This window comes from Eptatretus burgeri, chromosome 15 (genome assembly GCF_056783735.1).
Source record: "Eptatretus burgeri isolate ZD-2024b chromosome 15, Ebu_testis_v1, whole genome shotgun sequence".
NCBI lineage: Eukaryota > Metazoa > Chordata > Myxini > Myxiniformes > Myxinidae > Eptatretus > Eptatretus burgeri.
Window position 1 is genome coordinate 22,898,562 of NC_140975.1, and position 12,275 is coordinate 22,910,836.

Genomic DNA, 12,275 nt, shown 5'->3' on the forward strand with positions numbered 1-12,275 from the left:
AACTGAAAAATAATGCAAATTTCAGAGTTGTTAAAAAGGCCCTTTTCAGGGAACAAGTAATGGGTTAGCAACTGCAGCTGTTCTGCAGCAATGGAAGTAAATTAAGCCTTGAAAGTTGATGCAAACAATTCCTACAGGTGTCCCAACTTTTGTTGATTAGTTACAAACCCTCTGGCTCTATAAAAGCAGTGTTGGAACAGACTGTGTTGCCACACCCTCTGAAGCATTAATTGGTCAATATTACACTGCAGGAAGTAGTGTATTGCTATCATAATTGCGAGGAGAAAATTAACAAAGGAAGACAGACAGACCATTATAACCCTTGAAAGTGTAGGTCTTTCCTTTTGAGAAATTGCAAAGGAAGCCAAGGTGTCAGTGAGTACAGTTTTCCACACCATCAAAAGGCACTTGGGAACTGGAGGAAACTCTGACAGGAAGAGGTCTGGCAGACCTCCAGATCGAGCCCAAAGCCACAACACAATCAGAAGACAAGTTTCTGAGAGTCAACAGCTTACGTGATAGGCGGCTCACAGGACAGCAGCTTCAAGCACAGCTTAACACTGGTCGAAGTAAGGAAGTCTCAGTTTCAACTGTGAAGAGAACACTTTGAGCTGCAGGTTTGACAGGTCGAGTGGCAGGAAGAAAGCCATTGCTAAGATGGCAAAATAAGAAAAATAGGCTTGCCTGGGCCATGAAGCACCACCAGTGGACTACTAAAAACTGGAAGAAGGTCTTATGGACTGATGAATCAAAATTTGAAATATTCGGTTCATCCCGCAGGGTTTTTGTACACCATCGAGTCTGCGAAAGGATGGTTCCTCAGTGTGTGACACCAACTGTCAAACACGGAGGAGGAAGCATGATGATCTGGGGCTCTTTTGCTGGATCCAGAGTCTGCGACTTGCACAGAGTGACTGGCACCCTGAACCAAAAGGGCGACCACAGCATTTTGCAGCGCCATGCAATACCCTCTGGTCTACACCTGGTTGATCAGGGGTTCATCCAACAGCAAAATAACGACCCAAAACATACCTCCAGGCTATGTCAGAACTACCTTCGAAGAAAAGAACAAGATGGTAGGCTTCAAATCATGGAATGGCCAGCACAGTCTCCAGACTTAAACCCCATCGAGCTGGTTTGGGATGAACTGGACAGAAGGGTGAAAGCAAAACAAACCTACAAGTGCAACACATTTGTGGGAGCTTCCGCAACAGTGTTGGGAAGAACTTTCCGAACAATATTTGATTTCCATTGTGGAAAGAATGCCACGAGTGTGTTCGGCTGTTATATCTGCAAAAGGTGGCTACTTTGATGAGTCAAAAATTTAGATTAAATTTTGTTCAACAAAATGATTCCATGATTTCTTTTTTATCTGCAATTGTTTATTTGTTCTATGCTTTAATTTCAGAGTACATTGAAACATTAAACTGTGTACATTTCAGTAAAAACTGGAAAAATGGGGGTGTTCTAAAACTTTTGACTGGTAGCCCACTAATGATAGAGTACCTGGAAGTTCTGTCACCTACATTTAAATTCTCCAAATAAGTTTGGAATGGTTGAATCCAAAGCAGTTAGTTACCTCGAAGTTCTATTACTGACACCTGGAGGTTCTACCACTGACATTTCACTTCTCCGAATAGGTTTGGAATGGTTGAATCCAAAGCATTTCGTGTTCTTCAATATGATGAATGGTCATGGTTACTCGGGAGGCCAGTTTCTCCTCGCAGGGTTGGCCTATTCCATGAGAAACTGGCGACACCTTCAGCTGACTACTTCGGCGATCTTCTTCCTCTTTTTCCTTTTTTCATGGTAATGAGGCATATATCAAGCTCTCCCCTTTACATTATATATTTTGAAGTTACATTCCAAAATGAACTAGCTGATTAAGGACGTCTTGACATTTTCTACCGGCCACATTGACCTCGGTGCAGCCACTTCACAACATTGTGAACTCGAAGGGCACTCAAAAGAGCGCAAACCTCTGCCACGTATTGCCTGATCCACAAGAACATATCCGGCCCAATACATTTTTTGAAATATCATGCTACTTATCGTTTCTGGCCCTATCTCTCAATGGTGTAGAATCTCTTTAAAAATTAAATAATTCTCGCATCCGGATCTCAACAACCTGCCCACCAAACCACACATCCAACCTGCTCACCAAGTTTCGTCCGAATCCGTCCACAACGTTTTGAGACATCATGCTATATATTGGTTTAGTCCTATCTCTCAATGGTGAAGAATCTCTTAAAAAATTTCTCCTAGTCGGATCCGGATCCGGATCTTCACCAAAATCTAATCAGTTCGTCTATGTCACACACCCAACCTGCCCACCAAATTTCATCCTTATCTTTCAACAAATTTTTGAGATATCCTGCACACAGACAAATAGACAACCAAGAAGAAGACATCATGCAGAGCACAAAACTTGCAAAATCCATAAAACAAACTTGACCTCAAAAATAATTGGTGCTTGAATTCAATGACCAAATATGCATCACCTCTTCAAATGTCAAGTGAATTGGATGAAAATTGACAATTTTATAAATTCGGCCAATATTGACCTTTTGGCCTATGTTGGCCTCCAAAATAATTGGTGGTTGCATTCAGTGACCTGAAATATAAATCCTCTTCAAATTTCAAGTCAATCGGATGAAAATTGAGAATTTTAGAAATCCCACCTAAGTTTTTGACCTTTGGCCTATATTGACCTTTTGACCTTTTGACCTCAAAAACGATAGGCTTCTTCCTTATGACAAACTCTACCATGTGGTGAAGTTTCGTGAAGATCGGTTTAAAATTGTGACCTGTAGGCGACAAACACAGACAAACAGACAGAATAGCAGACAAACAGACAAACAGAGAGAAAGGGGAAATAACAAAATCGATTGACCAATATACTTGAAAATCTTCGATTTTGCAAATATCAAACAAAAACAGACAGAGAGAAGTGAAAACATAACCTCCCCCTTTGGTGGTGGAGGTAAAAATGTAATCATCCTCAGTTTTACCAAGATCAGACCATGTAACCTTTATGACAAATATACAGTCCAGTAAAGGTGGGTTTAGAAGCTCCTCCAAGGAAAGAAAGGTGGGCAAGATGACACCCTTCATACATAAATTCTTCTCTGTCGTTTTATTCAGTGTCCTGAACATTTTGATTTTGAAATTTTCATTGCAATCATTGCTGTCCCACTGCCAGGCAAATGACAGCTTTGTCACTATCTGCTTATCTGGAGTTGATTGGAGGCTGGCCTGGTAAATGGAACATGCCTTTCATGCCTGAGTAATCTCACCATTTCACCACGACAATCCAGAATGATAGTCAAATGAACCTACCTATCTGTTTCCATGGTCAGCCAGTTGAAGAAATTCAGTCTTGAATTTATTGGACTCAATATTAAGCATGATCTCTCCTGGAGTTACCATATACCAGATCTGGCTTCAAAAGCAAGACTGGGCATTCCCCTTTTCCCTCACACTGCCTTCCCCACCTCCCCTTCCCCCATGATACTTCCCTTTCCCTCATATTGCTTCCCTTTCCCTCGCACTGCCTTTCCTTCATGCTTCCTTCCCATCCCCTTGCGCTGCCTTCCCTCCCGTCCACTCATGCTGCCTTCTCATCCTCTTGCGCTGCCTTCCCCCTCTCCTTGTGCTGCCTTCCCCCCTCCTCTCGTGCTGCCTTCCCCCCTCCACTTGCACTGCCTTCCTCCCAACCCTGAAGCTGCCTTCCCCACTCCCTTTGCGCTGCCTTCTCTTCCCTCCCTTCACACTATCCTCCTCCCAACCCCCTTCCCCACCATACAACTCTCTGGAGGTCGAGGAGAGGAAGGGGTGTCAAAAAATGTGTGAATTGGACAAATGGAAACTACTTTTTTTTCGCAGTTTTTTTCTTACCCCCCCCCCCCCCGCTCCGGTTTTCAATCAAGTCCCCCTATCAGACGCATGTTCAGAATACCCCTTCCCTTCTCCCCTCCCTTCTCTCTCCCTCCCCTTACTCATTCTCTCCCCCCCCCAACCCCCCATCAATATTCCCATCAGCAAAGCGACGGGTAAAATTTGGACGTGTAAAATAAATCTGTAATTATAATTAATAGTGGCCTTGGGGAGAGGGGGTGGGGGGCGCAGAGCTGAAAGTTCGTCTCAGGCACCAAATACCCTTGTACTGGCCCTGTGCCTGTGTGTATCTCTCTCTATCTCTATCTCTATCTCTATCTCTATCTCTATCTCTATCTCTATCTCTATCTCTATCTCTATCTCTCTCTCTCTCTCTCTCTCTCTCTCTCTCTCTCTCTCTCTCTCTCTCTCTCTCTCTCTCTCTCTCTCTCTCTCTCTCTCTCTCTCTCTCTCTCTCTCTCTCTCTCTCTCTCTCTCTCTCACACACACACACACACACACACACACACACACACACATACACACACACACACACACACACACACACACACGTTAATGACATGGAGTCCATTTTGCAGGTTTCCACCTGAATCTGCTCGATGGTTGGCACAACAACAAAGATATGAAGACACCTTGAAATCCCTTAAAAAAGTTGCGAGAATAAATGGAAAACGTGTTGCAGCTGAGTCACTTGATATCGAGGTAAATCTGCCTATCGTTGCACATAACTGGTTTATCAGGATAAATATCAATTGGTTGAGTAGTAATTGTGATCCTCGATCTTTAGACTGTGAAGAAAGAAATGGAGAATGACACCACGGTAAAACGCCAAAAGACGTACACCTCTCTCGATCTCATTCGAATTCCAGTGCTGAGGAAAAGGTCACTCATACTTTTCTTTATTTGGTAAGTAAAATGTGAAAAAAATTTGTTTTCATTTGGAAAACGTTTGATTGAGAGTGATTTCTTCCAGTGGGGTACACATACAAAGGATAAAGGGTACTGATATTTGATAATGATGCACTGTTAAACTTTGCGCTTTCATTTTCTGTTTGACAAATCAAAACCTCATGACCGAGTTCAGTTTGTCCATTCCCTGAAGAGCTTATTTTTATTGGGGACGGCCTGGGTGATGCCTCAATTGTCCACGTCACAGTCTATCTATACTGTAAAATGAGCCAGGTGTGCGTGTGTCCGTGCGTGCGTACTAGTTCCACCCATTGGTTTAACAGTTCGCCTGACTCCACACACAATTTATTTTCCACGGCCACCATGTGCGTGCTTACTTATCTTCAGAGCTGTCCTATTCACAATTGCCATGCCCTCCTTATAAGTTTTTCCTTCAGTGTAAAACGACCAAAGGTACATTTAAAAAGATTTTGAGCTGACAGGTGGCACAGCCTTGTGAAGATAGGCCTCAGCGATTGAAGCAGAAGTCTGTTGCTCTACCCACCGTCCAAATAAACATGTGGCATTCTCTCAAGCAGGGTTTTTGGTGTGGTTGTTATGCAGGTATTTGTTATTATTTCCATCTATTATATGTGTATCTATCTAGAAAATGGTCCCGTTGGAAAATTAATAATCAATTACTTAGAAAAAAACGTTTGAAGTTGTAAAACAACCATTTAATCACAAAAATGCCTTTTAGCACGATTTGCTGTGACTTTATTGTTCTACGACAGCAGGAACCCTTTAGAATAAAGCATTGTCATGTTTGCGGGGGTGGTTAGACATTCCCATAGAACAGATAGAAATGTATAGAATAGTATGGTCTGTGTACGAGTAGTTAGCCAATCTTGATGTCATAAGTAGGGACACGTCAGCTTGAGAGAATCGTCTTGTTTGAATGTGCATGGCAATAATTAGGGAATATGGTTAAGGAAATTATGTGTATAATCCCTATGTTAAACTCGACTTGCCATCTTTCATCATCAGATCGTTTCCCAATTGATATCCTCAATCAAATATTGAGAGCTCTTGCTTTGAAAAATAATTAATGCGGGGAAATGTTGCTGCACCTTCTATCCCACGGCAGTTCACATACCTCGGTCAAAATTTGGTTGAGAAAATTCATTTTCCTTATTTTTTTTTCTGCCGATAGAGAGCAACTCCAGTTGTGGTAAAGACGAGTTTTCAATATTGTTTATCACCTTTTGTAATGGATGGGTTGCTACATTAAGCATGATGTAAAAATGTACTCCGCAATATGTAAATGGTGAAACAGTGATGTTTTGCTGCCTTGAACTGCAATTTGTTTTGAAACCATTCGTCTCAACTTTTCCTGAATTTTTTTTTTCATCTTACTTATTCTACAGGTTTGCCACAAGCTTCTCATATTATGGGATTGCCATGAACCTTCAGGCCTTTGACGTGAATATTTACGTGTTGATGCTGATGTTTGCTGTGATCGACATTCCTTCCAAACTGTTTGCATTTTTTGCAATCACCAACATTGGCCGCAGAGTTTCTCAGGCAGGCTGGCTATTGCTGGCTGGTGTAACTTGCGTTGTGATCATCTTCATCCCTTCAGGTTATATCAGTTGTTACTACAAATGAATTATTTAATAAAAAAAATTCGGAATACCATTAACCTTGCTAATCCATGAGAACCACACCTTTGATCGATGCTATGAGATTTTAGATCAAACATCTGTTCATGCAGTACACTCTGTTCCAGAATAGGATATATGGTTATTACCTCCGCCACTGAAGGTGAAGGAGGTTATGTTTTCACCCCTTTTTGTGTGTTTGTCTGCCTGTCTGTCTGTTTGTGTACAGGATATCTCAAAAAGTTGTAGGCGGGTTCGGATGAAATTTTGTGGACAGGTTCGGTATGTGACGAGGATGAACTGATTAGATTTTGGTGAAGATCCGAAGCCGGATATGGATACGAGAATTATTTAATTTCTCACGTGATTCTTCACCATTGAGGCATAGGGCCAAAAACGATATAGTATTGTATAGCATGGTATTTCAACAAGCTCAAATGAGCTAAGATCCTCGTCCTCTTAATGATGACGTCATAAAAACGAATATGACGTCATTGCGATGTATCAGGTTTGCAATAAATTATCTGTGCTAATGCCTGGCTTGATTCCCGCAAACAAAATTCAAACAGCTTGCCTAGTTTCGGAGATAATGGTATAGGTGATTTCCATTAGCGGTGATATTATGACGTCAACTTTTTTTCTAGGAAGAGTTTCCAAAATCGGAGATGGTTACTGCCTGCGGGTGGGCTTTCTGCACATACATGGCAAGTTTCACGAAGATCCGATGAAAACTCTGGGTTGTGAAACAAAAAATGTCAAAAAAAATAGGAATGACGTCATAAAAATTGATATGACGTCATAGTGATGTATCATATGTGCGGTAATTCATCTCTGCTAATGCCCTGTTCGATTCCCGCAAACAGAATTCAAAAAGCTTGCCGAGTTTCGGAGATAGTTTTTAGGCGATTTCCATTAGCGGAGATATTTTGACGTCATAACTTTTTTTTCTCGGAGGAATTTTCAAAATCGGAGATGGTTACTGCTTGCGCAGGGTATTTTTACATATATATGCCAAGTTTCAGGAAGTTTCGATGAAAACTGTAGGATGTGAAACAAAAAAGTGCTATCTTTCAAGAGATAAAAATTTGTATCTAAACTTTAGTTACGTTTGTGGAGGACACCTGCAGAGGAGATTGGCAGTGGAAAAGGCACAGTGAGGATAGGTGATAGTGAAGGTGTGGTGAGGGTGAGGGTGGGGTAAATGCAGGCAGTCATGAAGGTGTGACAAGCGCAGGCAGTGGTGAAGGTTGGGCTTGCAAATAATCTTGTACAACGCAGAAATTGCCAATGTGCTTTATCGTTTTTCTGTTCCCTTTTGCAGTTGGGGGAACATTTAAATTTTAAAACAAAGAAAAAACATATTTGTTGTGGTATGGTAAATTACTCTAGTATTTTGCAGAACTGAAAATAGTTCGTGCTTCTGTTGGAGTTATTGGGAAAGGAGCTCTGGCAGCTTCCTTCAACACAATTAATCTCTACACTGGAGAATTATATCCAACTGCCATCAGGTAAGAGCAGATAGGAATGAGAACTGTGTGAAGACGATGATGAGGGCCTTGTGTTATCCATTTTGGACAATTCTCAGGAACTCTGCTATAATATATGTTGAATCTTGCATTGCAGGCAGAATGGTCTTGGTACGACAGCCACCATGGCGCGAGTGGGAGGAATGTTGGCTCCGCTGATATCCATCTTCCAGGAAGAGTACCCTTTCCTACCACAGATTGTCTATGGTGTGGTGTCCTTGTTTGCAGGACTTCTAGCTTTGCTGTTGCCCGAGTCAAGACATCGGCCACTTCTTGATACTGTAGAAGAGATGAAGATTTAACAGCAGTGGTCATCCTGGCCCTTTCGTGTCTACCTCTCTCAAGGCATTTTGTTCGGAAATCCATTATCATGATCAATTCAAACGTTACCCTCTCTGGAATGATTTCATCAGAGCATAATGTCAGCAAGGTTAGCTGGATTCACACTTTAATAACAACGGCATCAAGTGAGTTTTAAGATTTGCTGACAGGTTGTTATTGTGGCATAAAGTAAATGTTTCCTGAATGATGATTTATTGCTTATGAGGTTCAAAAGCCAGAGGACACATTTTGTTCAGGGATTATTGGGGAATCACACATTGTAGGATTATTAGAGAATTATTGTCATTACTTTCGGTTCGTCGCATGCGCATATACAGTATTCACATATTTATTAAATACCAAATTATACAATTAAATAACAGACGATTTTTCCACATTAGTGAGGAACCCATCCTTACAGATGGCTTAATTTCCCCAGAATTGGTGTATTATCTCATAGTATGATTTATAACTAGCATAACCCGCGCTCTGCGCGACATGTTGGGGTGGGTGTGTTTGAGAAAGGAACTGATGCAGAGTATCAGTAGTAATTTTACTTTAATACAGTAAATGGAATACGATTTCACTGTTTCAGAACCATTTTATTTACTTTTTTTTGTACCATGCACCTCATATGATCTTTGAGATAATGTAAGCCGAATATCACGTTACTCGAACGCAGAACAAAGTCGAAGATAGCGTGATACGAAACCACAAACTCGGAAATAATATATAAGATACCTACTCCCAGTGGGAGCGGAAAAGCAAAAAAAAGAAAACAAATCACAGCCAGTCCCGGGGGTTCACGGTGGGTAGAGGACCCCAATTTTCTCGATGGCAATGTGTATGGTATATGGCGCTGTGCCATACATATTTACATAGAGAAAATTGGGGTCCTCCGCCCACCGTGAACCCCCAGGACCAGCTGTGATTTTTTTTTTTTAACCTTCTCATGCATACCCTGAATACAACTACCAGTTTTCAACATGTTCCATCATTCAAATGTGCAAAGAAGTGAAACAAACACACCAACAGGCACTTCTCAAATGTTTATATGACTTGCAGTTTACACACCCTTTGTTTGGATGTTGTATTGTATGTGAATTATGTGCTGAATAGAATATACACTGTATTGCATGCAATAAAACCTGGAAGATGGACCTGATGTGCTTCTGTGCAAGTCACAGGGAATCCCAGGATAATGGGAATCAAATGAAACATCCACCCCGACAGGAGAGTAATACCTCCTCCCTCTGGTGAGGGTCAGCAAAGCACTTGCACGATGCCGCATGTACAGTGCAACATTGCAAGTCTTCTCCATATCTGACTTGTAATAAATACCCTCTGGCCTCTCCCACCACTGCCGGCTGGTGCTATACAGTACCCATATTGGTTGATGACAAGGATGTTTTTTCAGTTTTATTGCCCCCACGACCTAAGGTGGATGGAGGTTATGTTTTCACCCCCGTTTTTCTGTTTGTCTGTGAGAAGGATATCTCAAAAAGTAATGGACGGATTCTGACGAAACTTGGTGAACAGGTTGGGTGTGTGGCAAGGACAAATTGATTAGGTTTTGGTGAAGATCCGGATCAGATCTGGAAACTAGAATTTTTATGTAATTCTTCACCATTGAGAGATACGACCAAAACAACATAGAGCACTATATCTCAAAAAGTTATGGACAGATTTTGAAAAAAAACTTGGTGGACATGTTACTTGGGTGACAAGGACGAATTGTTTAGATTTTTTTGAATATCCAGATCCAGAAACTGGAATTTTTAAGCGATTCTTCATAATTGAGAGATAGGCCCTAAAACTATATATTGTTGTGGTTACTACCCGTTCGGCATGCGGGCGACCACTTCTAGTCAATGGCGGCCGCTCTCGCCCACCGAACGGACAAACCTAGTCGCAGCTTTCGGATCAATGCTGAAATCCAGCTACGGGTATATCTTTAATCACACCACAGCCTTGTCAATACTCGACCCGCGCTACAGGGTCCGATCGCCGAATGGTCGATTTACCTAATTAATCGTGCGGGCAGACTACCGAGAGACTGTACCTCAACGGGGCCTGCTTGGAAACGAGTCGCTAAGGCCTAGATCACATTTGCCACGGCAGCCGTGGGGTCTCCAAAATCTACGGCCACGAGCAATTATACGGCGGCCGCAGTATTTCCACGGTCACACAATGTAGCAGTCACATATGTTTTTATTTTTCGGGGAGCCGCACGGCGTATTTAGGCCTAAGTCACATTTGCCACGGCGGCCGTGGGGTCTCCAAAATCTATGGCCACGAGCAATTATACAGCGGCCGCAGTATTTCCACAGTCACACAATGTAGCAGTCACATATGTTTTTATTTTCGGGGAGCTGCACAGCGTATTTATAAATTGTGGAGACCGAAAACGTGGGGTTGCCGTACGGTCTTTGATTTGATGTCGCACGGTGACCTTAGGGCATTCCTGCGGCGGCCATAGCATTTTCAAGGCAGACGCAAGGTGCCCACAAGGTGACCGCAAAGCGACCGCAGGGGGCCCCTAAGCTGAACGTGCGGCCAGACGGACGGTAACGAATGGGTTAATTTTTCTTTTTCTTTACCAGTTTTTTTTTTCGGCTTGTAGAATTGCTACGGCGAACGAAGAAAGGAAAAAAGTTATAACTCCGCGTTATAATTCCACGGCGACCTTAGGACCTGTAAAATATAGCCATACGGCGTAGGGCCACCCTGCGGCCACCTCAGAAACTCTGCCGCCGCAGAACGTTTCTGTCAATTCAGAGGGCGTACGCCGCCGTATCCTCGCCGTAGAGCAAATGTGACTTAGACCTTAGGTCTTAGAAATTGTGGAGACTGAAAACGTGGGGTTGCCGGATGGTCTTTGATTTGATGTCGCATGGTGACCTTAAGGGGGCCCTGCCGCGGCAATATAATTTTCAAGGCAGACGCAAGGTAGCGTCAAGGTGCCCGCAAGGCGACCGCAGGGGACCCTAAGGCGAACGTGCGGCCAGACAGACGGTAACGAATGGGTTAATTTTTTTTACCAGTTTTTTTTTTCGGCTTGTCGAATTGCTACGGCGTAGAAATGAAAAAAGTTATGACTCTGCGTTATAATTCCACGGCGACCCTACGACCTGTAAAAGATAGCCAAACGGCGTAGGGCCACCCTGAGGCCACCGCAGAAACTCTGCGGCCGCCGCACATTTCTGTCAATTCAGAGGGTGTACAGCCGCCGTATCCTCGCCGTAGAGCAAATGTGACTTAGGCCTAAGCAGCTCGCTCCGTTTTGTGATAACTGAGCGGGGTATTATCGCGAAGCCCCATTGGACCCGATTCTCTTATCGGCTATTAAAAAGCCAGCTATATTCCGAACTCCATTATGGCAGTTCAATTAAGGGAAGAGGACACAATGAGCAGGTGAACATTTACACAAGGACATTTATTACACACACGTAAGCAGTCATGCAGTCATGTATGCAACCAATGCACGTATGGGACAAAACACAAGCAAGAAAAAGAACTACAACCGTCTATTTATTATGTACACACATGCACTTAACAGTTCTACTTAAAGACATGGCGCCACAACGTTAATGCAAAGAAAACCCCGGAAAGAAGAGGGCAAGAACTGGGCCTGGTGAGCCTTTAATAGTTCACGGAGCTGTGAAGACCGAAAAAGCTTCGAGAGGCCGCATTGGTTACCTGCCGCCTTCATGGCGACTCGCTGGGCGCTCCTCGGTGTCCCGTCCACACGGCAGCTGGCGTGACCGTGGCGCGGCCCAGGCCTCATCGTGCGGCCCGATCGATCGGGCCAAGTTCACAACGCCTCAGAGGAAGGAACGGGCCTTTGCTCTTTCAGAGTTGATGCTCTCTTAAGAGCCGGTCCGTTCCTCAGCGGCATTTGGACTGTCCCGGGGCCCGATCACCTCGGTCCGTTATGCCGCTGGTTGGCGACTCCTCTCCGGCCTCTCCCCAGCGACCCACA

The 12,275-nt window shown here is 43.3% G+C and overlaps 2 protein-coding genes across 8 annotated transcripts in view; one reads left to right on the plus strand and one right to left on the minus strand.

Moving 5' to 3' along the window:
- Positions 1-9,453, plus strand: part of LOC147011731 (solute carrier family 22 member 6-B-like) — a 30,551-nt gene extending 21,098 nt beyond the window's left edge. The window contains exons 4-9 of the mRNA XM_085857319.1: positions 1,641-1,809; positions 4,476-4,599; positions 4,685-4,803; positions 6,213-6,427; positions 7,846-7,954; positions 8,070-9,453. Coding sequence (XP_085713445.1) covers positions 1,641-1,809; positions 4,476-4,599; positions 4,685-4,803; positions 6,213-6,427; positions 7,846-7,954; positions 8,070-8,274 — 941 coding nt within the window. The 3' untranslated portion in view covers positions 8,275-9,453. The remainder of the gene's footprint in view (positions 1-1,640; positions 1,810-4,475; positions 4,600-4,684; positions 4,804-6,212; positions 6,428-7,845; positions 7,955-8,069) is intronic.
- Positions 1-12,275, minus strand: part of LOC147011732 (uncharacterized) — a 36,408-nt gene that overhangs the window by 6,708 nt on the left and 17,425 nt on the right. The gene's annotated exons all lie outside the window — the stretch shown is intronic.